General features: G+C 42.9%; 1 protein-coding gene across 3 annotated transcripts in view; it reads right to left on the bottom strand.

Annotated features, from left to right (window-relative positions):
- DDC (dopa decarboxylase) overlaps positions 1-25,313 on the bottom strand; it is a 407,527-nt gene that overhangs the window by 118,477 nt on the left and 263,737 nt on the right. For all 3 annotated transcript variants that reach the window (XR_013216885.1, XM_077269362.1, XM_077269361.1), the window contains exons 9-10: positions 12,948-13,015; positions 7,990-8,066 (exon numbers count right to left, since the gene is read on the bottom strand). Coding sequence is in view for 2 of the 3 variants with exons in the window: in XM_077269362.1 (XP_077125477.1) it covers positions 7,990-8,066; positions 12,948-13,015 (145 nt within the window). In the remaining variant the exon portion in view is untranslated. The remainder of the gene's footprint in view (positions 1-7,989; positions 8,067-12,947; positions 13,016-25,313) is intronic.

Below are 25,313 nucleotides of genomic sequence, written 5' to 3'. Positions count from 1 at the left end.
CCCCGGGTAGCCAGGGTAAACATCGGGTTACTAAGCGCAGGGCCGCGCTTAGTAACCCGATGTTTACCGTGGTTACCAGCGTAAAAGTAAAAAAAAAACAAACAGTACATACTCACATTCCAGTGTCTGTCCCCCGGCGTTCTGCTTCTCTGCACTGTGTCTGCCAGCCGGAAAGCACAGCGGTGACGTCATCGCTGTGCTCGCTTTCCGGCCGGCCGGCGCTCACAGTGCAGAGAAGCAGAACGCCGGGGGACAGACACCGGAATGTGAGTATGTACTGTTTGTTTTTTTTTACTTTTACGCTGGTAACCACGGTAAACATCGGGTTACTAAGCGCAGCCCTGCGCTTAGTAACCCGATGTTTACCCTGGTTACAAGCGAACGCATCGCTGGATCGCTGTCACACACAACGATCCAGCGATGACAGCGGGAGATCCAGCGACGAAAGAAAGTTCCAAACGATCTGCTACGACGTACGATACTCAGCAGGGTCCCTGATCGCTGCTGCGTGTCAGACACAGCGATATCGCATGGATATCGCTGGAACGTCACGGATCGTACCGTCGTAGCGACCAAAGTGCCACTGTGAGACGGTACCCTTAGTGACAGAGTCAATTTTGTCCTTAATGACGGGCCAATTTTTGCAATTCTGACCACTGTCACTTTATGAGGTTATAGCTCTGGAACGCTTCAACGGATCCCACTGATTCTGAGACTGTTTTTTCGTGACATACTGTACTTCATGATAGTGGTAAAATTTCTTCGATATGACTTGCATTTGTTTCTGAAAAAATGAAATTTGGAAAAAATTTGGCAATTTTCAAATTTATATTTTTGTGCCCTTAGATCAGAGAGTTATATCACACAAAATAGTTAATAAATAACATTTCCCACATATCTACTTTACATCAGCACCATTTTGGATACATAATTTTTTTGTTAGGAAGTTATAAGGGTTAAAATTTGACCTGCGGTTTCTCCTTTTTCCTACAAAATGTACAAAACCATTTTTTAGGGGCCTCACATTTGAAGTGAGTTTAGGGGGCTAATGTGACAGAAAATACCCCGAAGTGACACCATTCTAAAAACTGCACCCCTCAGGGTACTCAAAACCACATTCCAGAAGTTTACTAACCCTTCAGATGCTTCACGAAAACTAAAGCAATGTGGTAGGAAAAAAACTAACATTTTTACTTTAAAAAAAATATTTTGGAACCAAACATTTTTATTTTCACAAGTATATCAGGAGAAAATGGACCACAAAATTTGTTGTGCAATTTCTCCTGAGTACACCGATTCCCCATATGTGGGGGAAAGCTACTGTTTGGGTGCATGGCAGGGCTCAGAAGAGAGGGAGCATCGTATGGCTTATTGAACCAAAAAAATTGGCTGGAATCAAAGGAGTGTGCCATGTTACGTTTGGAGACCCCTAATGTGCCTAGACAGTGGAAACCCCCAAATTCTAACTCCAACCCTAACACAGCCCTACCCCTGACCATAATCACAACCCTAATCACAACTCTAACCCCAACACAACCGTAACCCCAACACAACTGTAACCCCAACACCACAACCGTAACCCCAACCGTAACCCCAACACAACCCTAACCCCCAACCCTAACCCTAGCCCAAACCCTAACCCTAATGGAAAAAAATACATGTTTTTATTTTATTATTTTTATTTAAATAAGGGGGTGACAAAGGGGGTATCACAATCCATTTCTGAATTCATGGCAGCTCTGGTTCCACTTTGATTTTAATGAAGCTTTTTTCCATATAGGACCAGCAGGGGTTAAAATCAGTTTCGCTTGCTGGCAATCTGTTGTAAGTGCAGAGTTGTTAGGTCAGCTCATGTGGGTGGTGACCACTCCCATCATTCTTTAAATAGTCACATGATGCATCAGCTGACTGTCGGTGATAGAGCAATCTACAGTGACCAAGCCTGGTGACCATTCCTCATTTCCCTATTGGTAGGGCCTTAGTCACCCCTTTACCATCCCATTGTGTGTCGTGCCATCCGATGACCTACCCACCCCATGGGGTTGCTATATATTTCATGACATTATCACCAATCAATACTTTTTTCTGGTGAACCGATGGCTCAAGCACAGGCTTTTGCTCAGCTGATCCAGACACCCACTGATGAGGTTAAAGGAGCTGCGGTGTCAGGTGGTGAAGCAGCTTCACAGGTTTTTCGGGGTTCTGGGTCTCGGCTCATGGGCAGGCTCAACCGGAACCCAAGATATCTCTCCCTGACAGGTTCTCTGGAGGAAGAAATACATTTTTGTTTATTCAGGAGGCCTGTAAGCTATATTTCAGGCTCCACCATCCTTCTTTAGGGAGTGAGGAACAGCATGTGGGGATTATAGTCTCCCTTCTTAAGGGTGATCCCCAATCCTGGGCCTTCTCCTTGCTGACCGATACACCATCTCTGCGGTCGGTGGACGAGTTTTTTGTGGCATTGGCACTGGTGTATGGGGATCTGGATGACATCTCTCTGGCTGAGTCTAGACTCCATAAAATCAAACAGGGGGCCGGCCAGCTGAGGAGTACTGCTCAGAGTTTAGGAGGTGGGCCACTGACACGCAGTGGAATGACCCTGCTCTTAGGAGTCATTTCTGTCAGGGTCTATCACCTAGGCTACAGGATAGTCTGGTGCAGTACAGTAATCCTGGGTCATTGGAAGGTGCCATGGCCCTTGCTATCCAGGTGGATAGACACCTCAGGGAAAGACATACCCCAAATCTGCCCCCTGTTGTTCTTTCTAGGTTGGAGGACACACTGGTGCAGGTGGAGGAGTCTCTTCTCAAACGGGGTTGCCTGCGGTTCGCTGTGGTATGGGGTCATGTTTCTACTGTGAACTTACGGGTCATTACATCAATGTTTGCCCAGCTCGCTCCAAAGTATGTTCACCATCTCAAAAGTCACGTCCCCCTGGTCGTGTGGAGAGAGGCAACCAGATTGTGTATATTTCCTCCATCTTTTCATCTCAGTGTACCATTCCTGCTGAAGTGGTGTTTGGCAAGGTAACTGAGACTATACCGGTGCTTGTGGATAGTGGAGCTGTAGTCAATTTTGTGGATTCTCGCTTTGTTCAGACCCATGGTCTGATGGGTAGACCCATTAGTGTTAAGGCAATTGACTCTGTTCCTCTCAGCCAGGGGAGGGTGACCCAAGTCGTAGATAATATTAACCTGTGTATAGGGATTCTTCATGAAGAGTCCCTGTCGTGCTACGTCTTGGAGGGTATGCCAACTCTCATCATCCTAGGCCTTCCCTGGCTGAAGAAACATAATTCTGTCATAAATTGGCAGTCCAGGGAAATAGTCAGTTGGGTCCAGTCTTGCAAGGACTGCTGCCTGAGCTCTTCTGTCTCTGCCGTCCTTCTTAAAACTACCCCTTTTTCTCCGTTGGTGACAGCTAAGGAGCTACCAGGGAGAAGGGGCAGGATTCAACCCTCACCACAGGTAAACCCTGAGTTTCGGTGTCCTCCCAGGAGGAGAGTTAAGGGGAGGGTGGTGGTTCCCTCTGTATGTAGTAAGGGTATGACTTTAGTGACACAGGGGGATGCCTCTGTTTTCGGTTTCTCAAAGAGTGGAAATAAACGTTCAGGTCCTGACCTGTGTGTGAATGAGTATGTGTGAGTGAAAATATCAGGTGGAAGTACGAAACTGGGACCTGGAGTTCTAGGGTGGTCGGGCCCTATTGGTGTTGGCCATTCTCAGCCCGGGGACTTTCCAGCTGGAGTTACCCCAGTAATACATGTACACAACGTATTCCACAGGTCGGTGCTCTGGAAATTTGGTCCACCTCCAGAGCCTATGTTGTTGCCATCTCCATTGGGCTGCGTTTGCTGCAAACCTGTGAATCAGGTAACTGCAGAGGTGAATCTTTGTGGATCGAGGCGTCCTCACCATATGTCGTTTCCAGTGAGGTCCGATGTTGAGGATCCAGAGGCCCCTCATTGAATGGCGGGTACTGTCACAATCCATTTTTGAATTTGTGGCAGCTCTGGTTCCAATATTATTTTAATGAAGTGTTTTTCCTTTCAGGACCAGCAGGGGTTAATATCAGTGTTCCTCGCTGGCAATCTGTTGTAAGTGCAGAGTTGTTAGGTCAGCTGATGTGGGTGGTGACCACTCCCATCATCTTGTAAATGGTCACCTGATGCATCAGCTGACTGTCGGTGATAGAGCAAGCTACAGTGACCAAATCTGGTGTAAGGAACTTGCTGGCTGCTGTGGTTTATGAGCTGGTTTCGTGAGTTCGTGATCCTGGTGCCTTTATTCTGCTGTGCGGTGTTTTGCAGCAGAGGAAGTCGTTAAAGGTAAGTTGTGCTATTACCCCTTCTGTCACAGTCCCCTGTGTTGAACTATCTGCAGTGGTGAGGCTAGAGTCCTTGCCAGCCAATGCACTAGCCAGGGCAGTGTGAGGTGACAGCGAGGGATGAGGTTCCAGATGGTGGTGGGGGAAGGACCCACTTAGGGCATTAGGGGGAGTGCAGGGTCAGGCTCAAGTTTAAGCAGGATGTGACCATTCCTCATTTCCCTATTGGTGTTGAATAGTTTGGATGCAGAAGAAACTTGTGAGAGTAGATATGGGGTAATTAAACTTTTATCTACACAGAACATGAGGTACATGCATCAGCTTTTTAATACTGCATAACAGGAAGACTAACGGACCTTTTACCAGAGAGAAAGTGAAAACAAAGTACAACAAGTATATGCATTACATTCAACTAAGCATATAACGGTAACAACATCGCCATCTACTGTCAGAAAAGTGTAAACTCCTCCTCTATCTGTTGCATATCTGCCAACAATTGGTAGGGCCTTCCTCACTCCTTTACCATCCCGTTGTGTGTCGTGCCATCTGCCAACCACCCCCTTCCCCGTGGGGTCGCTATATATATTGTGACAGGGGGGTTTAACTTACTATTTTTTTTTTATTTTGATCACTGTGATAGGGTTCATCACAGTGATCAAAATGAACCAATAGGAAAAATCTCCTATTGTTGCCGGGTGCCAGTCGGCAGATCTAGGCGTGTACACTGTGCACGCGCCCGCCATTTTCTTCCAGGAAGATGACATGGAGGGTCGTGGGATGGAGCCGGAGGGATGCGGGAGGTACTGGGGGGGTGCTCGGGGGACCCCATTTCTCTCTCCTCTGGTATTCTAGATCATATCAGAGGAGAGAGAAATAAATGGGAAATTGGAGTTTTGTTTTTTTTCCAGTCGCCGTTAGGGTAAGTTCACACAGGGCGTTTTTGTTGCGTTTTTTTGCTGTGTCTTTTTAATGCTAAATTTCAGCTGCTTTTTACAGTACCAGCAAAGCCTATGACATTTCAGAAATCTCATGCACACACATTGGTTTTTTGTATGATCAGTATTTTGTGCTTTGCTGCGCTTTTTGGACACAAAGCTTCTTTCAGCGTTTTTGCTGCGTTTTTTCAGCATTTTTCACCTACTGACTTGAATGAGGGTTAAAAAACGCAGCAAAAACGTAGGTATCAATATTTGCTGTGTTTTTGCTGCTGAAAATACAAGGACATTAGCATGGACAAAGAGAAAAAAAAACGCACCAAAAAGCGCACCAAATACGCAACACAAACTGCACCAAAAAAAGCACCTAAACCTGCATTTTTCCTAACAAGAAGATCAGGTTTTGCTGCAGAAAAAAAAGCAGCAAAAACGCCCTGTGTGAACTTACCCTTATTCGTTGCATAACGGCGATCGCAACACTGGGGATGGTAAAAACCGACTCAAAGCATGTTCTCCGGGGTCTCAGACACCACGGTAGCAGAGACCCTTGAGATTTTCAGACGCTGGGGGCGCTATACTCTTATTTCTCAGCGCCGTTAAAAAGCGGTGCTGTGGAATAAGTACCCTTAACTTACGCCGTTAAAAGGCTCATCGGTGGTTGTTAAGGAGTTTAGGCAATCCGTCTGTAATTATAAATCAAGCAGTATGGCAGAGTGATATCAGCTGCCTTTTCATCCTTAACACTTACTCCTGTGCTAACAAGAAGATCACAGAAATAATGTAAGGAAGTCATTTTGTAGCAGGGCTGAAATTCAGTGGAAATACGGGTTTTTGTGATTAAATTAATTTTCATGGCGAGGAATGATGTTGCAATCTTTTGCATTTCATCTGATTACTCTTCATAATAATCTAGAGTTAATGCAAATTGCCACTTTAAAAACTGAAGCAGCAAACTTTGTGAAAAACAAAATTTGTCAGTCTCAAAACTTTTGACCGTGACTGTAGATATGGTGCATGTTAAAAATCCATGTGAGCAAGGCCGTTTGCCTGGTCTGCATTGAAGAGTTCTCATAGAACTTTCCTCAATTATTTCTGTGCCCCTTTTAAATAATTTTTAGAGACTCTCTGGTGATTGATACTTTGCCAACTGATTGGAGGAAAGCTTTCTTTGGTAATTTGAGACAAGTAAGCTTACTATCCATTGAGGGAAAAATGTTTGAGTGGCTTGTAAGAGACTATGTACAGGAGTGTATGGTTGAAAATACCATTAAGTTATACCCAGCACGGTTTTACTAAGCACTAAAGTTGTCCAAACAACCTGATACGTTTTTATGAAGAGGTGAGCAGAAGCTTGGCAGAAGGGTAGCTATTACAATTGTGTTTTTGGACTTTTCAAAGGCATTTGACACTGTCCCAAACAGACGCCTAATGGGTAAATGAAATTCTATGGGCTTAGAAAATAAGGTTTGTATTTGTATTGAAAACTGACTCAATGACACGGAGTTGTACTGAGTGACTGCTAATCTCAATGGTCTCTGGTTATAAGTGGTGACCCCAAGGTTCGATGCTGGATTCATCATTATTCAACATATATATTAATGATACAGAAGTTGGGATTAATAGAGTTGTTTCTAATTTTGCAAATGATGGAGCTATTTAGCATAGAGCAATCAATGAAAGATGTTCATATGTTACTGACTTGGACAAACTGCATGTTTGGGCATCCATTTGGTAGATGAGGTCCAATGTGGAGCTATGTAAAGTTATAACAATCAGCAGGCAATATATGTTCTAGGGAGAGTAAAGCTAGGAGAATCACTGGTAGATCTATGTGTCCTTGTACTTGTAGATCGCCGAATAAATAGCTGCATGCAATGTCAATCAGCAGCTTCTAAGGCCAGCGGGATATTGTCATGTATTAAAAAGGCATGGGCTTGTGGAACAGGGATGTAATATTACGATTTTACGAAGTGTTAGTGCCACTGCATCTGGAATATGCATTTCAGGCTCTACGCAGTTCAGAAAAAATATGCCTTGAAATTAGAAAAAGTACAAAGGACAGTCACAAAGCTGACAAGGCGCATGGAGGATCTCAGTAATGCTGAATGATTAGCCCCTTCAGCACATATGATGTATTATTACCTTAACAGTCAGGTCCCCACTTTGATGCTGGCTCCAAATATAAGCCCTCATATAGATATGTGGATAAAAAAGCAATGGTTCTTGGAAGAAGGAGAGGAAAGAGCAAAAGTGCAAAAAAAAAAAAAAGACAAAAATCACAAGAAAGAAAGGTTCAATCTCTATAAGAGACCGGCCTTTACTGTGAGAACTATTATTCTGTGCAACAGCCTATCTCTGGTGTTGTTCTTACCAACAATTGTTGATGGTTTCAAAAAGGCTTAAATGTTTTTTATAATAAAATAAACAATTATGAACATGTGTAACTCTCTTAAGAATGTTGAAATTATTCGATTGACACTTGGGATCAGGGGGAAATCTTCCTATTTGGGGCAGACTTGATTATACAGTAAGGATATACCGAACCCCACTGTTGTTTTTTCCTATCCTTTGATTGAACTTGACAAACATGTGTCTGTTTTCATCTGTACTAACTATGTAACTATATAAACCAACTTTTAACCAGAGGCATAGTCATATTCAGAGGCATGAAATGGCTGCTAAATTATTAAGTGCTTGGAAATAATTATGGATTGATAAATTTACTCACCTGATTCTTGTTGATCATATTGAAGGTAAACAGGATCAAGTTTAAAGGCACCAATTAGATCTGATCTCTTCTTTACCCTATTTTATACAAAAAGATTTGTTAGTAGATAACAGTACTTTGTCTCGCAAAGAATTAATAAGTACATTATTGCAGACAAAATACATTGGCTAAAATCCATGAATGTCCCGAGTACCTTTTTTTATTTTAAAAGGGTTAAATTCATGCTAATTAATTTACTAATATATCTGTATAGCAATCAAAGGTTTATATATCTGATGCAGAGCTTTATATTCCTTGCAGAGACTGAAACTTAAAACATAATATCTGCCTGTAATAGAGCAGTATTTATTTATTAAACCATTGTGTAGAAGTGGTGGAGGTGAAGTTCTGCTCCTTGACACCCCAAGTGGTTAAATGTAGTTAAATCTATTTTATATTATTATTATTTATTATTATAGCACCATTTATTCCATGGTGCTTTACATGTGAGGAGGGGTATACATAATAAAAACAAGTACAATAATCTTGAACAATACAAGTCACAACTGGTACAGGAGGAGAGAGGACCCTGCCTGCAAGGGCTCACAATCTACAAGGGATGGGTGAGGATACGGTAGGTGAGGATAGAGCTGATCGTGCAGTGGTTCGGTCGATCGGTGGTTGCTGCAGGTTGTAGGCTTGTCATATTGAAGTATGTTATCTGAGAGTAAAACACTCAAAGGCTGCAGTTTAGTCAGAGAGGGTTAACTGTAATAGCTGGCCCAGATTAGAGAGGGGGATCTGAGAGTCAGTGCCGGGTTCAGGAAGTGTCGAATTCGGTGAGAGATAGGGTGGTGAAGTGACAGCAGCACAGGCAACAGGCTACTAGGAACAACATGGGTCTTTTACTCGAGGCAGTTGATTGCCAAAGAATCCTTCAGTGGGAGTTCGTCTGCAGGCCCGGGAACCTCAGATGGACATCGTGTCCTTTGGACCCACTAAGCTGCAGGGAAAGTTGGACTCAAACTCTTGGAGGTGGAGGTTGATGGAATCTGGGTGCACTGCTTGCGGTGGAGAAGAATTCCTAGTGCTAGAGGAGTTAGCAAGATGGATGCTCCACACATACAGAGAACTGGGGCTGAAGTGAAGTCCGGTACCTATGGGAAAGCTGCCAAGTAAAAGTTTGATTGTTTTAACTAGTTCAGTGTCCAATGGATTGTTTGCTGCGAAGATTCTGGAAGATGAAAGCCTGATCTCAGTGGAGGCCTATGGACCACAAGTAAGTGTGATGCACTCCACACACAGCAGCACTCTAGGACTGGGACACGTTTTGTCTGTAGGGTGTCAGAGCGTGCAGAAGCATCAGCTCGTCCACGACTACTTTGCTCAGGCACCATACAATTGCATGAAAAAAGGTGGATCTAAAAGGTGTTTAGCATGTGTATATATATATATATATATATATATATATCAAGATATTGTCACAGGTTGTACCATGAGAGGTGGATACAGCCATTTTTGTAGCGCCAACATATTCCGCAGCAATTTACATTACAGAGAGGACTTGTCCAGGCAATAGCAGACATTACAAAATAACACAAGCTCACAATCTGATTATTATTATTCGCAAATGCTGAAAAAATGGAAGCAAAATTTTCAAAACATCTTGATATATTCAGTATCAAGTATGAATGCCACACACAGAAATGTATGCGCTTACACACCTTGACATGCTAGCAGTGAAGTCATTAATAGTTGTCTGAGGAATGTTCTGCCACAATGAATATACTTTGGCACGCATATCAAGATCCGTAAGGAACTGCCAACAGCAGATTTTGATGATTTGCATGCTTAAGTACATTCAGCCATCATAAATCATTAAGGGATTCATGGCAGCTCTGGGTCTGCTGAAAATTAAATGTTTTATCCTTTTGTTCCAGCAAGAGTTAATGTCAATCTATCGCTGGAAGTTCTTTTTGGCTTGTCAGCTATTGTTGGTTGGTAACCACGCAAACTTCCCTTTAAATAGTCATGTGACCCATCAGCTAATCATCGGTTATAGAGTTCTTCTATGCATACCAGCTTGGGGGGTGGAGTTCTCTCATATGCTCTGCTGCTTGGGAGCTTAGCAGCAGAGCCCATGCTGACTATTTTCCTTTTTGTCTGTCCCGTGTTTGTCTCTTCCCCTGTGTGTTACCATCTGCAGTGGTGTGGCTAGCATCCTTGCCGACCAGTGCACTAGTCGGGGTCAATAGAGGTGACAGTCAAGGAGTAGGCACGTGACAGAGTTGGGAGGAAGGACCCGCATAGGGCATTAGGGGAGATTAGGGACAGGCATAGGTTGGTGTGAGGAGGTGTCCCATCCCTCGCTCCCTACCATTAGTGCCTTCTTCCTTTTCCATCCCATCGTATTTACATGCTGTGTCATCCGCCAGACTTACCTGTGTCCAAGCGTGACAACATCATGACAGAACAATCCTCAGAAAGTTTGTAATATCCTCACTAATAGCATGTCAAGATGTGTAGCTGCGTGTATTTGTGTAAGATTCACAACATGCTAATTTATGGTGCGGATGTGAGTGACTTTCACCCATTGCTGTGTAAAGTGTGAAATGAGTGACGTGGCGGCGCTATGGATATTGCTGCTGTATCTCTACTATGGGAGGTCTGCAGTGAAGATGCAATGTGGTAATGTTTCCTAAAGGGAACTTGACAGGAGATTCATATAACATAGTATATACTTATTTATTTTAACAATCTACTACCTATAGATTGACATAATCATATTAAAATATTAAATGGAACCTGACAGGAGATTCACGCTGTCTGAACCATTGGCAGCATTAATCTGAAGCTGCTTGCATTATTGTAGCTGTGTATGTGATACTCTGAAATGCTGCAGCAAAAATCATAGGCTTAGATATAACTAATATGTAGCAGTAATTATAATTTGATTATATATAGTGGTGCATAAGTGCAGTGCAAAACAGGATAGGCTTAGCTACAAAAGCTCATTTGACAACATCACGCACAGTAGGCTTTTCAGCACCAGATAACAGCACAACACCATACAACCAACTTAGGTACACCGGCTAAGCAGCAGAGGATTGCACAGGATAGATTTGGATACACCAGCTCAGGGGATATGTAGCACTTTTTGACAGGGCAATAACAACAAGACTGTGAGCCATGACACTGCTGATAACAAGAAACTTGGGATCTGGAGCTGTGTCCTAATAGAAAACAGCAGACTGAGCTGCCAATCCCAAGATGGCTTCTTCCATGAGCTGTGTTTAGTATGGCTTTCTCATAACTATGACTATACCTCCCAAATTTTAAAGTTAGGAAAGCAGAACATAAATCGCAGTGTGCGTAGCACGCCATAATAATTCTTATTTTACACTAATCCATTTCCCCATACTTGCCCAGTCCTCTATATGTGCTCACACCAGACAATGATTGTCAGGTTATTGTTTCTAATAAACAATAATGTTTGCTCTTTAGTATCTTCTCAAAACCAATAATCCTGCCTAACAAGCCATAATGACAGTATTTAACATTTTTACTCTAAAGAAACAAATTTTACATTGTATATCATATTGTACAGTCGTCTCACCGTGGCCCACTTGATGTGCGCAATATATTCTTGGAAATTGTGATTATAGAATTGGAAGTCTGCTGTTTAAACAGTCTGTGTGTAGTGCACACTCAGGTACTGTAGTGAGTCAATAAGCTTTTTTCATAACAAAGGCTAATACAACACATTTGTTTCTGTTTCCAAAGAGCAAACCTACAATGTTTGTTCTGAGAAACGTGAATAATAGCCAGGCTTCAGAATTTCTCCAACATTTGTGTACAGTCTCTTTTTTTTCTCTTCAGAAATAAATAGGACTGATATTGGATTGAAACTGGCCAAAAACCTTTTGATAAATATTATATCTATAATTCTTATTCATTATTGGTTTAAAGAAGTTGTCCACTACTTGGACAACTCCTTGTCATACCCCACGCTTGGCCCCGATAAAATAAAAAAGCTGATACCCACCTCCCGTGCTGGCACCGTTTCCATGGTATCACCACTCACTCTCCCCGGGGCTCCCATGCGGTTGTTGTGACAGGTGACCCTGACACCCAATCAGAGCTGGCGTCACTGCCTCCTCCTTCAGAGAAATTGAACACAAAGAGAAAGTCCAGGCTTCAACTGATCCCTGGCTTCCTCTTCATGTTCAATTTGTTCAAACACGGGGACAGTAACGTCAGCTCTTATTGGGTGCCGGGGTCACGTGTTACAACAACTGCATGAAAGCCCAGAGGAGAGCGAGCGCCGACACCATGGGAACAGTGCTGGCACGGGAGGGGAGTATAAGAGTATTTATTTTATCGGGGCCAAGAGTGGGGTATGAGAAGGTGTTTTCCTACTACTGGACAACCCCTTTAAGAAGATATTTACAGAAAATCTACATATGAAACATAAATGCAATAAGAAGAGTTTTGGGGGGACTAGGAATTATTTTTCTGCTTACAAAATAAGTTTTCAAAAACGTGGTGTAAAACTCATGCCTACGGGTATTTAAAGTGGCACCAATCATCTCTCATAATCACATAAACATAACTAGTATGGCGATATATGTAAATTAGTTCTTAATTTCATATTTTTTGTTAAAAGATATCAATTTAAGCCTGACTTGGGTAAAAATAATACAGGCTGAAAAGTTGCATCTAAAATTTCTGCAAAAGTACTGCATGTTTGCATTTATTTTTGGATGACAAATTAAAGAATCGAGAAAAATAAATGTAGGCAAGCTGTAAATGTACTTATAGACTGATTTATCTGAAATCAATTGTTAATTAGGAAGATATTATTTGCCCGAATGTATCGTTTGTATTCCATTTTTTTTTAAAGACAGATGTGCACTTTATAATACTGTACATTATTGTCACAGAGATATTACTTTCTTAATGACCTTATTGCTACTTACCAAAATGCTGAGCAGTCAAAGTTGACCAGCATCCACTTGTGAGGATTAAAGTTAAAAGAATCTGCAAACTAAAGTAATAAAAACGTAAGAAAATGTTTAACACCGTTTCCGTATGTAAAACCTCTGACGCATTTCGGAATAGTGTTTCATATCCAAGTTTTACATCTGCTACAGCCTATACATGCAGTACTTATCACGTCACATCCTTCCAATTGCCCAAGCATTAAAGCAAGCTTCTTATTGATAGGAAACCATCACATGAAAGCATAAAAATTAAAACCATTATATAAAATCAATTTAAAAAAATATAATAGCTATTTTTAGGCAATAATTAAGACACAGCTAATACTGAAATATTAAAAAAATAATATAATATTTAAGGATCAAAATAGTATCCAACAATTGTATATTCAGAATTACAGTAGAACAAATGATTATGGAAACCCAAGAGAAGTTAATTCATAAGGTACTGATGAATATCAAGCAGATACAGTATACACATGGATTACGATTACTGTGGAGACATCAACTCCTAGATCCATATTAAAGCATATGACTAGAAAACACTGACAAACATCACAAGTTAAGGTACCGTCACATTAAGCGACGCTGCAGCGATATAGACAACGAGCCGATCGCTGCAGCGTCGCTGTTTAGGTCGCTAGGAGACGTCAGACACCGGCAACAGCATAACGATGCAGGAGCGATCCAGTGACGTACTTATCATTCTCGCTGGTTGTTCGCTCCAGTTCGCTCCATGAAGAAACATCGCAGGCATCATTGCTTTTGCTGTCAAACATGACGATACACGCCGATCTGACGACCAAATAAAGTTCTGGACTTCTAGCTCCGACCAGCGATATCACAGCAGGATCCAGATCGCTGCTGCGTGTCAAACTCAACGAGATCGCTATCCAGGACGCTGCAATGTCACGGATCATTGTTGTTCTTGTTGTAAAGTTGCTGAGTGTGAAGGTACCGTACCTTAAGTTTCAGCTCTACTGAAGGAGACATGATAGATTCCCTTTCAGGTGAACCAGAGAATCGAGGCAATTGAACTGATAAAGATTTTTTTTGTATCAAGTTTAAATACACAGGTGAGAAATGCACCCAACGAGAAGCACCATAAAATCTACCTTCCTCAGAGAATAAAGAAAAATCATAAAAAGTGGTTAATATCTCGTAAACATATGAACCATGGATCAAATAAATGTTTTGTCTAAGGAATTATTCTGTTCCTCTACTCAATAGGTTTACACAAGTGTTAACCATTAAGAGACATTATTGCAAGGAGAACAATGTAGAGCAGGAATCAACTGGATATCAAAATTGCAGAAATTGATGAAATTTGGAATTTGTTTCTAGTCAGGAAGGAAATAACGAGAACCATAAGATAACATTATAATATAAACATGGAAACAAAGTAAGTGAGGGTCTATTTCTATTCTAAATAGAGGTCTTTACAGAAAATCTAATTAACAATCACTGGCTGATCATTCATAACACATTTTGCAAGTTAGTGAATATTTCTACAGAATAGTGTAAAATCATACTTTAATAGTAGACAGAAGAGTCAGATTTGGCGTTTTAGATATAAAGCAAGCACATTTGATGATTCCTGATTTCCCTTTTGTAGTGGTCTTTCATTCAGCGCCAAAGCTATATTTAATGCTTTTCCCTTCACCTATGTGGCCCATTGTGGTCGGCACAGGTTCTTTACATGCAAACATTAGTGCTTGATTGGATAATGTATTACAGTCTCTTGTTAAGAATATATCAGGGTACATAAAAAAAACATAAATCATTTTAACTCTGCTACTAGACATTGCATGTCATTTCACTGTATGTTCGATGATGCATGATTTGGAAGTACAGGTTTTAGCTTGGTTTCTAAATATCTATAGTAGCTATTCTGTTTTTCACAACGTTTATATAATATTTATTACTGAATATTTTTTCTCTTTTGATCATTAATTTTATTTACAGAATAAAGGAGTATCTACTAGCTCAAAGTGCCTAGCTAATATTGCTTAGCTTAAAGGGACTCTGTCACCTGAATTTGGAGGGAACAATTTTCAGCCATAGAGGCGGGGTTTTCGGGTGTTTGATTCACCCTTTCCTTACCCGCTGGCTGCATGCTGGCTGCAATATTGGATTGAAGTTCATTCTCTGTCCTCCATAGTACACGCCTGCGTAAGGCAAGATTGCCTTGTGCAGGCATGTACTACGGAGGACAGAGAATGAACTTAACCCTTCTTGGCCTGGGAAAAGTGAGGTCCAGGGTTACACCCAGTGCTGGACAAATGCCTTTAATCTGTCTTTCATGTATGGTTAAATCATGTGCAGCGATGGAGGTCTGCGCAGCTTGAGTATGGGCATTTGCTGCAGCAGAGGTAGCGGCTGCTGCAAGATCAGTCACTGGAACGGAGTCAGCAGCTGTGGCACTAGCAGTCACTGGAGTGGTGTCGGTCGTCAGGGCAGGGTCGTCCTTTATACCTGCTTCAGATGCGGTGCCTTGCGCTGCGGCGTTGTCATATCTGTTTGCAGCATCTCGCTTTCCGGCAGGGCCTTGCTTTCCGGCTTCGGAGCGCTGAAACTTCTTTCTTGCTCCGGACCAGACGAGGCTGCCGACAGACGTCTGGTGAGGCTCCTGATGGAGGTCTTCTCCCACCCAGCCTCAGGGCTCAGCTGCGTCCGCAGGAGTTGGTTGCTGAGCTCTTCCACACCGGCCTGCAGGAAATCAGCATCAGCGGTGGAGGTCCGATTACAGTGCCCCTCCGGGTAGCTGGGGGAGTCCTCTGCTCCGACCCCACGCTCCGGTTCTGGGCAGCTCGCCATGGCGTCCTCCACATGGTTTTCCTCTTCCCTTTCCTGCTCTCTCCTTCGTGGGCGGTTTCGCTTTCTTTGTCTCTGCCCACCATTGAGGATCAGGAGGCGGATCTCGGCTGCTGACGGACATGTCCTCAAGGGGCCGAAACATTTAGACTGGGCGGCCATTGTCTTTCGCGCTCTTCAGCTTGTTCACGCCCACTTCCATGCCCTTCTTCTTCTCCTGCGCTCCTCGTGGCGCTGTAATGGCGGCGGTTTTGGTGGGAATCGGCAATGCACAGTCTTTGCAATAAGTCACAGTTCAAGCACAATTCAGACACTGTTCCAAGGCACACATGACCTGATTATTCAGACTTAAGTAGATCCTGTTCGTGACGCCAAGTTGGAGCGCCCCCAGACGCAGGACCGCGGGGTACTCGGTACCGGGCCTCTCTGTCTCGGTCCTGGGGTTGTCACGGTGGCTAGACCCGGTCCGTGACCCTGCTAAGGGGCGTCCAATGAAAGGTGTGATGATGGTGCGTGGTGCAGGTCGCGATAACGAGGACACAGGGTTGCAGTCTCTTTACCTCTTTACTGAAGGCTTCAGGATCCTCAATCCAGAGTACTGCTAACAAGGCTGGCTGAGACCGGCCGGTCCGAAGGCACATCCAGAGTTTCCTTTGCAGGTGGAAATCAGTGCCTACCTTCTAGCGCCTGTGTGTTGTACTACCTCCCTGCTGAGCACCACGGGATAGTCCTCACAACTGTTGTGTCTGTTTCTGATGTTCTTCTCTCACAACTCGTATCTGTTCTGATGTTCTTTGTCCGTACCCAGATGATATAGATAGGACGCACCCGTATGACGGGTAGGCCTAGAGTTCTTCCGGGACCCTAGCGTCGCCCCTCTCCCACAATTGCCCCCTATGTCTGCTTAGGTGATTTAGGTGAGACAGCCAACCTAAAATTAACTGTCCTGCCGCTGTTTGAAGTATTGCTTGGAGCCTAATACTTCCTCGGCGTTCCGGCCACCGGCTACGCGCCTCAGTAGGATGTTGCCTCGATCTTACGGCACGACTCCTACTGGCTTTATCTCCTTTTTGCTGCGATCTCGTTTCTCACTTCTCCACAATAAACCTCGCTTCTTTTCCTTTCTTAGGATGCCACCGCATTCGAGTGCAGGCGCGGCTCCGTAACGTTCTGTTCTGTTCGCTAGGCCACTGTCAGGATCCCACCCCTGACAGAGACCCCTCTGAATCTTCCCCCGCAACACCCCCTGCCACAGGATGTTGCCTGGTTCCAACCCAGTCAGCTTCTCACTAACTTCCTATCCAGCCCCCAGTTTTACCAGATTGTGAGGAGTGGCCTAATGCATAGAACCCTTTGCTCCCCCTGGTGGCCAGAATGTGAAGTGTAAAGTGTGACTGTGATACCTGGTCAGGTGAACTCCTTAAGTGCCATCAGACGTACCATCACTCCCCTTAGCGGCGGAGCGTCAGTACTGCAACGACCAGGACTCTGGGGCGCTGCAGATACACCCCCGTGTACTGCAGGAATTAATAAACCATTATTTTTTATCTTTAAAGAATCCATAATAACAGGGTCTGTACCACAGGACTGGCGTATAGCAAATGTGGTGCCACTATTCAAAAAGGGGACAAAAACTGAACTCGGAAATTATAGGCCAGTAAGCTTAACCTCTACTGTGGGTAAAATCCTGGAGGGCATTCTAAGGGATGCTATACTGGAGTATCTGAAGAGGAAGAACCTCATGACCCAGTATCAGCACGGGTTTACTAGGGACCGTTCATGTCAGACTAATTTGATCAGCTTCTATGAAGAGGTAAGTTACGGATTGGACCAAGGGAACCCAGTGGATGTAGTGTATATGGACATTTCAAAAGCTTTTGATACAGTGCCACACAAAAGGTTGATACATAAAATGAGAATAATGGGGATAGGGAAAAATATGTGTAAGTGGGTTAAGAGCTGGCTCAGGGATAGGAAACAAAGGGTGGTTATTAATGGAGCACACTTGGACTGGGTCGTGGTTAGCAGTGGGGTACCACAGGGGTCAGTATTGGGCCCTATTCTTTTTAACGTATTTATTAATGACCTTGTAGGGGGCATACAGAGCAGAATTTCAATATTTGCAGATGACATTAAACTCTGCAGGGTAATCAATACAGAGGAGGACAATTTTATGTTACAGGATGATTTATGTAAACTAGAAGCTTGGGCTGATAAATGGCAAATGAGCTTTAATGGGGATAAATGTAAGGTCATGCACTTGGGTAGAAGTAATAAGATATAACTATGTGTTTAATTCTAAAACTCTGGGCAAAACCATCAATGAAAAAGACCTGGGTGTATGGGTTGATGACAAACTCACATTTAGTGGCCAGTGTCAGGCAGCTGCTACAAAGGCAAATAAAATAATGGGATGCATTAAAGGAGGCATAGATGCTCATGAGGAGAACATAATTTTACCTCTATACAAGTCACTAGTTCGACCAAACTTAGAATACTGTGTACAGTTCTGGTCTCCAGTGTATAAGAAAGACACAGCTGAGCTAGAGCAGGTGCAGAGAAGAGTGACCAAGGTTATTAGAGGACTGGGGGGGTCTGCAATACCAAGATAGGTTATTACACTTGGGGCTATTTAGTTTGGAAAAATGAAGGCTAAGGGGTGATCTTATTTTAATGTATAAATATATGAGGGGACAGTGCAGAGACCTTTCTGATGATCTTTTTAATCATAGACCAGAGACAGGAACAACGGGGCATCCTCTACATCTGGAGGAAAGAAGGTTTAAGCATAATAACAGACGCGGATTCTTTACTGTAAGAGCAGTGAGACTATGGAACTCTCTGCCGTATGATGTTGTAATGAGTGATTCACTACTTAAATTTAAGAGGGGACAGGATGCCTTTCTTGAAAAGTGTAATGTTACAGGTTATATATATTAGATTCCTTGATAGGGCGTTGATCCAGGGAACTAGTCTGATTGCCTTATGTGTAGTCGGGAAGGAATTTTTTTCCCCAATGTGGAGCTTACTCTTTGCCACATGGTTTTTTTTTGCCTTCCTCTGGAACAACATGTTAGGGCATGTTAGGTTAGGCTATGGGTTGAACTAGATGGACTTAAAGTCTTGCTTTAACCTTAATAACTATGTTATTATGTCACTATGTAATCAGTCTTCCTCTTACCCAACTCTCCCTTCTCAAATCTGTCTTGAATGCTGCAGCCAGGATCATATTCCATATTCATATTCCTCACCAATCGTTATTCCAATGCCTCTACCTTGTGCCAGTCATTACACTGGTTACCCATCCACTCGAGAATCCAGTACAAACTTATTACCCTCACCCACAAAGCACTCTATGGATCAGCACCACCCTACATCTCCTCCCTCGTTTCAGTCTACCACCCTACCCGTGCCCTGCGTTCTTCTATTGACCATAGGTTAACAACATTCTCAATAATCAGAACCTCCCACTCCCGTCTCCAAGATGTTTCACGTGTTGCGCCAATTCTTTGGAATGCACTACCCAGGTTATTACGATTAATCCCCAATCCCCAGAGTTTTAAGCGTGCCCTAAAAACGCGTTTGTTCAGACTGGCCTACCGCCTCAACCCATTAAACTTACTATCCCTGTGTTGCCCATTCAAAATTTTTACCATAACCAGGTTCCTCATGTTCTCACATGCTTTATCCATTTAATAGCCCTCTGTGTCTGTACTGTTACATACTTAGGTCAATAACCGGTTCATGCAGCATTACATAAATGCCCGATTCTTACAACTAAAGCAATTGTTACCATCCACCTTTCATGTCTCCCCTTTTTCCTCATAGATTGTAAGATTGCGAGCAGGGCCCTCATTCCTCTTGGTATCTGTTTTGATCTATGTGTTTATTGTTATGCTGTAATGTCTATTGTATGTACAAGTTCCCTCTAAAATGTAAAGTGCTGTGGAATATGTTGGCGCTATAGAAATAAAATTATTATTATTCCTATATTATTATTCTGGATCTCTTTGCAACCTGACTTTTGCATTTTCTCTTTAGTGGCATTCCCTCTCTGATCATGGAGATCACTTTATTTACTAAGTCTTCTACAAATGAAGACAGGAATACATCGGACCTGGTTTCTTCCAGAGTTGCTCAGAGTATAACTTAGCGCGCTCGCCTCTCCCACTCTCTAAAAACAACCTTCTTTCCTTCCCTGTTAAGATTTGTTACCCTACTCACAACACCGCACACACACAAATATTCATGCCATTAATACTCATTAACTAATGATGAACTCACATTGTCTCCATTCTCCTCCTGATTTAACTGTGAAATATTAAAATAAGAAACTGAAAATAACCTTGAGTGAATCAACACACATTGCTTGCAGATAAAGATGAGCAGACATTTGGAGATTCAATTCGCAGTTCAAGAAACAAAAAATCTTTCCCAGTACAATTTCCCACATTGCTGAAGCATCAAAGGGCAGGCAAAAATCTTTCCCAGCACAATTACCACACATTGTTGAAACATCAAAGAGCCGGCAAGTGTTATTATACATTGCCGTGTGGGTTTCCCCATAATGTCATGCAGCTCTGATGGCCAGTACCTTGGCCATCAGAACTCAGTGGTTAACAGTGGAGCACAGTTTCTACGGCAGACTCGACTTCCATCTCCAGAGTCACTAGGTAATTCTCATTTTTCTGTAGTGTAGGCTCTCATGGTCAGCAGGGTCCTGTCTCTCTCTCACTTGTAAAGTCTAAACTCTTATGGTCAGCGGGGTCCTCTCTTGCCTATAAAGTGTAAGCCCTTATGATCAGTGAGTTTCTCTCTTTCTCATCTATCATCTCATCTCTTGAAATCCACACAAATTTATTCGCTGCAAATCTAATTTTGGGTGAAAATTTGCCAAAATGTGCAGTGAAGACATGGCATTGTAGCTTAATTACCCAGACGATTATTTTTAGCAAACCAAGAATAGGCTGTTATCTATACTTTTGCTTGTGCATGCCTGTAATATTGACTTGTAAGCTGCTATTTTATATAAAATAGTATGCTTTTATGCTTGTATGGGTAGGAGCTGGCACAGGTGGTACTATCATTGTCCAGAGGTACGGATGGCTGAATGGTGGGACGTGACAGAACTGACGTAGACAGAATGGACGTCATCCAGGATAGCCAGGTAACAGGTAGCTGACAGTCTGCAGAGACAGTGTAAGTGGAGCACTGGCAGGACACTTCAGAAGCTTAAGCACACAGCAGAAACCGGAAACTAGCAACAAAGGATACTTGTTGCTTCGGCACCCTCCCTATGGTGGAGGGGCTAGAAATAGTAATCACTAACACATCATTGGTCAGAAGTACTTTTGAAAAATGCGCGCTGTCTCTTTAAGAGACCGGGAGCTCGTGCACATGACCTAAGCACTGTACCTGGGAACTTGCTGGCCGCGGGCAAGGAAGCAGGGGAAAGAGAAGCAGAGGCTGCAGCAGGATGGCGTGGGGCCAGCACAGAGCGGAAGTCCTGTCACGGACCCCGCGAAGGTACGGGACCAGGACCAGGTGTAACAATTTCCCCTCTTTATGCCCCCTCTTTTTCAAGCCTGCGTAGAATCTTTTCAGTAGGAGAGGGGCCTGGATGTTCTCTTAAGGCTCCCATGACCTCTCTTCGGTACCAAAGCCCCTCCAATCCATCAAAAAATAGGTCTTACCCCTTACTTTCTTAGTGGCCAAGATATTTTCTACCTCAAATACATCCTCCTCACTGACGGGATCAGGAGTGGAACCTGGGTCCTTAACCCCTTCACCCCCAACGGTGGTATGCACGTTAATGACCGGGCCAATTTTTACAATTCTGACCACTGTCCCTTTATGAGGTTATAACTCTGGAACGCTTCAACAGATTCTGACACTGTTTTCTCGTGACATATTGTACTTCATGATAGTGGTAAAATTTCTTCAATATAACTTGCGTTTATTTGTGAAAAAAACGGAAATTTGGCAAAAATTTTGCAATTTTCCAACTTTGAATTTTTATGCCCTTAAATCACAGAGATATGTCACACAAAATACTTAATAGGTAACATTTCCCACATGTCTACTTTACATCAGCACAATTTAGGAACCAAAATTTTTTTTTGTTAGGGAGTTATAAGGGTTAAAAGTTGACCAGCAATTTCTCATTTTTACAACACCATTTTTTTTTAGGAACCACATCTCATTTGAAGTCATTTTAAGGGGTCTATATGACAGAAAATACCCAAGTGTGACACCATTCTAAAAACTGCACCCCTCAAGGTGCTCAAAGCCACATTCAAGAAATGTATTAACCCTTCAGGTGTTTCACAGGAATGTTTGGAATGTTTAAATAAAAATTAACATTTAAATTTTTTTTACACAAAATTTATTTCAGCTCCAATTTGTTTTATTTTACCAAGGGTAACAGGAGAAAATGGACCACAAACGTTGTTGTATAATTTGTGCTGAGTACGCTGATACCCCATATGTGGGGGTAAACCACTGTTTGGGCGCACCGCAGAGTTCGGAAGGGAAGGAGCGCCATTTGACTTTTCAATGCAAAATTGACTGGAAATAAGATGGGACGCCATGTTGGGTTTGGAGAGCCCCTGATGTGCCTAAACATTGAAACCCCCCACAAGTGACACCATTTTGGAAAGTAGACCCCCTAAGGGACTTATCTAGATGTGTGGTGAGCACTTTGACCCAACAAGTGCTTCACAGAAGTTTATAATGCAGAGCCGTAAAAATAAAAAATCATATCCTTTCACAAAAATTATCTTTTTGCCACCATTTTTTTATTTTCCCAAGGGTAAGAGAAGAAATTAGACCTCAAAAGTTGTTGTGCAATTTGTCCTGAGTACGCCAATTCCCCATATGTGGGGGTAAACGACTGTTTGGGCGCATGGCAGAGCTCGGAAGGGAAAGAGCGCCATTTGACTTTTCAATGCAAAATTGACTGGAATTAAGATGGGACGCCATGTCGCGTTTGGAGAGCCCCTGATGTGCCTAAACATTAAACCCCCCACAAGTGACACCATTTTGGAAAGTAGACCCCCTAGATGTGTTTTGAGAGCTTTGATCCCCCAAGTGTTTCATTACAGTTTATAACGCAGAGCCGTGAAAATAAAAATTCCTTTTTTTCTTGCAAAAATGATTTTTTAGCCCCCAGTGTTGTATTTTCACAGGGGTAAAAGGAGAAATTGGACCCCAAAAGTTGTTGTCCAATTTGTCCTGAGTATGCTGATACCCCATATGTGGGAGGGAACCACTGTTTTGGCGCATGGCAGAGCTCGGAAGGGAAGGAGCGCCATTTGGAATGCAGACTTGGATGGATTGGTCTGCAGGCGTCACGTTGCATTTGCAGAGCCCCTGATGTACCCAAACAGTGGAAACCCCCAAAAGTGACCTCATATTGGAAACTAGACCTCCCAAGGAACTTATCTAGATGTGTTGTGAGAACTTTGAATCCCCAAGTGTTTCACTACAGTTTACAACGCAGAGCCGTGAAAATAAAAAATCCTTTTTTTTCCCACAAAAATGATTTTTAGCCCCCCAAATTTATATTTTCCCAAGGGTAACAAGAGAACTTGGACCCCAAAAGTTGTTGTCCAATTTGTCCCGAGTACGCTGATGCCCCATATGTTGGGGTAAACCCCTGTTTGGGCGCACAGGAAAGCTCGGAAGGGAAGGAGCACTGTTTTACTTTTTCAATGCAGAATTGGCTGGAATTGAGATCGGACGCCATGTCGCGTTTGGAGCGCCCCTGATGTGCCTAAACAGTGGAAACCCCCCAATTATAACTGAAACCCAAATCCAAACACACCCCTAGCCCTAATCCCAACGGTAACCCTAACCACACCCCTAACCCTGACACACCCCTAACTCTAATCCCAACCCTAATCCCAACCGTAAATGTAATCCAAACCCTAACCCTAACTTTAGCCCCAACCCTAACCCTAACTTTAGTCCAACCCTAGCCCCAACCCTAACCCTAGCCCTAACCCTAGCCCTAACCCTAGCCCTAACGGGAAAATGGAAATAAATACATTTTTTTTAATTGTATTATTTTTCCCTAACTAAGGGGGTGATGAAGGGGGGTTTGATTTACTTTTATAGCATTTTTTATAGCAGATTTTTATGATTGGCAGCCGTCACACACTAAAAGACGCTTTTTATAGCAAAAAAGTTTTTGCGTCTCCACATTTTGAGACCTATAATTTTTCCATATTTTGGTCCACAGAGTCATGTGAGGTCTTGGTTTTTGCGGGACGAGTTGACGTTTTTAATGGTAACATTTTCGGACACGTGACAGTTTTTGATCGCTTTTTATTCCGATTTTTGTGAGGCAGAATGACAAAAAAACAGCTATTCATGAATTTCTTTTGGGGGAGGCGTTTATACCGTTCCACGTTTGGTAAAATGGATAAAGCAGTTTTAATCTTCGGTTCAGTACGATTACAGCGATGCCTCATTTATATCATTTTTTTATGTTTTGCGCTTTTATACTATAAAAACTATTTTATAGAATAAATAATTATTTTGGCATCGCTTTATTCTGAGGACTATAACTTTTTTATTTTTTCTTTGATGATGCTGTGTGGTGGCTCGTTTTTTGCGGGACAAGATGACGTTTTCAGCGGTACCATGGCTATTTATATCCGTCTTTTTGATCGCGTGTTATTCCACTTTTTGTTCTGTGGTATGATAATAAAGCGTTGTTTTTTGCATCGTTTTTTTTTTTCCTCTACGGTGTTCACTGAAGGGGTTAACTAGTGATATAGTTTTATAGGTGGGGTCGTTACGGACGCGGCAATACTAAATATGTGTACTTTTATTGTTTTTTTTTAATTTAGATAAAGAAATGTATTTATGGGAATAATATATATATTTTTTTTCTTTATTTAGGAATTTTTTTTATTATTTTTTTTTTACACATGTGGAAATTTTTTTTTAAACTTTTTTACTTTGTCCCAGGGGGGGACATCACAGATCGGTGATCTGACAGTTTGCATAGCACTCTGTCAGATCACCGATCTGACTTAGAGCACTGCAGGCTTACCAAGCGCCTGCTCTGAGCAGGCACTTGGTAAGCCACCTCCCTCCCTGCAGGAGCCGGATGCCGTGGCCATCTTGGATCCGGGACCTGCAGCGAGGAAGGAGGTAGGAGACCCTCGGAGCAACACGATCACATCGCCTTGCTCCGGGGGTCTCAGGGAAGCCCACAGGGAGCCCCCTCCCTGCGCGATGCTTCCCTGTACCGCCGACACACTGCGATCATGTTTGATCCCGGTGTGCCGGGGGTTAATGTGCCGAGGGCGGTCCGTGACTGCTCCTGGCACATAGTGCCGAATGTCAGCTGCGATCGCGCTGGACGTACTATCCCGTCGGTGGTCATACGGGCCCACCCCACCTCGACGGGATAGTATGTCCAATGTCAGAAAAGGGTTAAAGAAGGAGCTCAAAACTCCTGGTTTGAGGAGGGAAACATGGAAAGAGTTAGGCACACATAAAGAAGCAGGCAATTTCAAT

This window comes from Ranitomeya variabilis, chromosome 6 (genome assembly GCF_051348905.1).
Source record: "Ranitomeya variabilis isolate aRanVar5 chromosome 6, aRanVar5.hap1, whole genome shotgun sequence".
NCBI lineage: Eukaryota > Metazoa > Chordata > Amphibia > Anura > Dendrobatidae > Ranitomeya > Ranitomeya variabilis.
The sequence above is the reverse complement of the archived record's forward strand: the minus strand, read 5'-3'. Positions and strand labels throughout refer to the sequence as shown.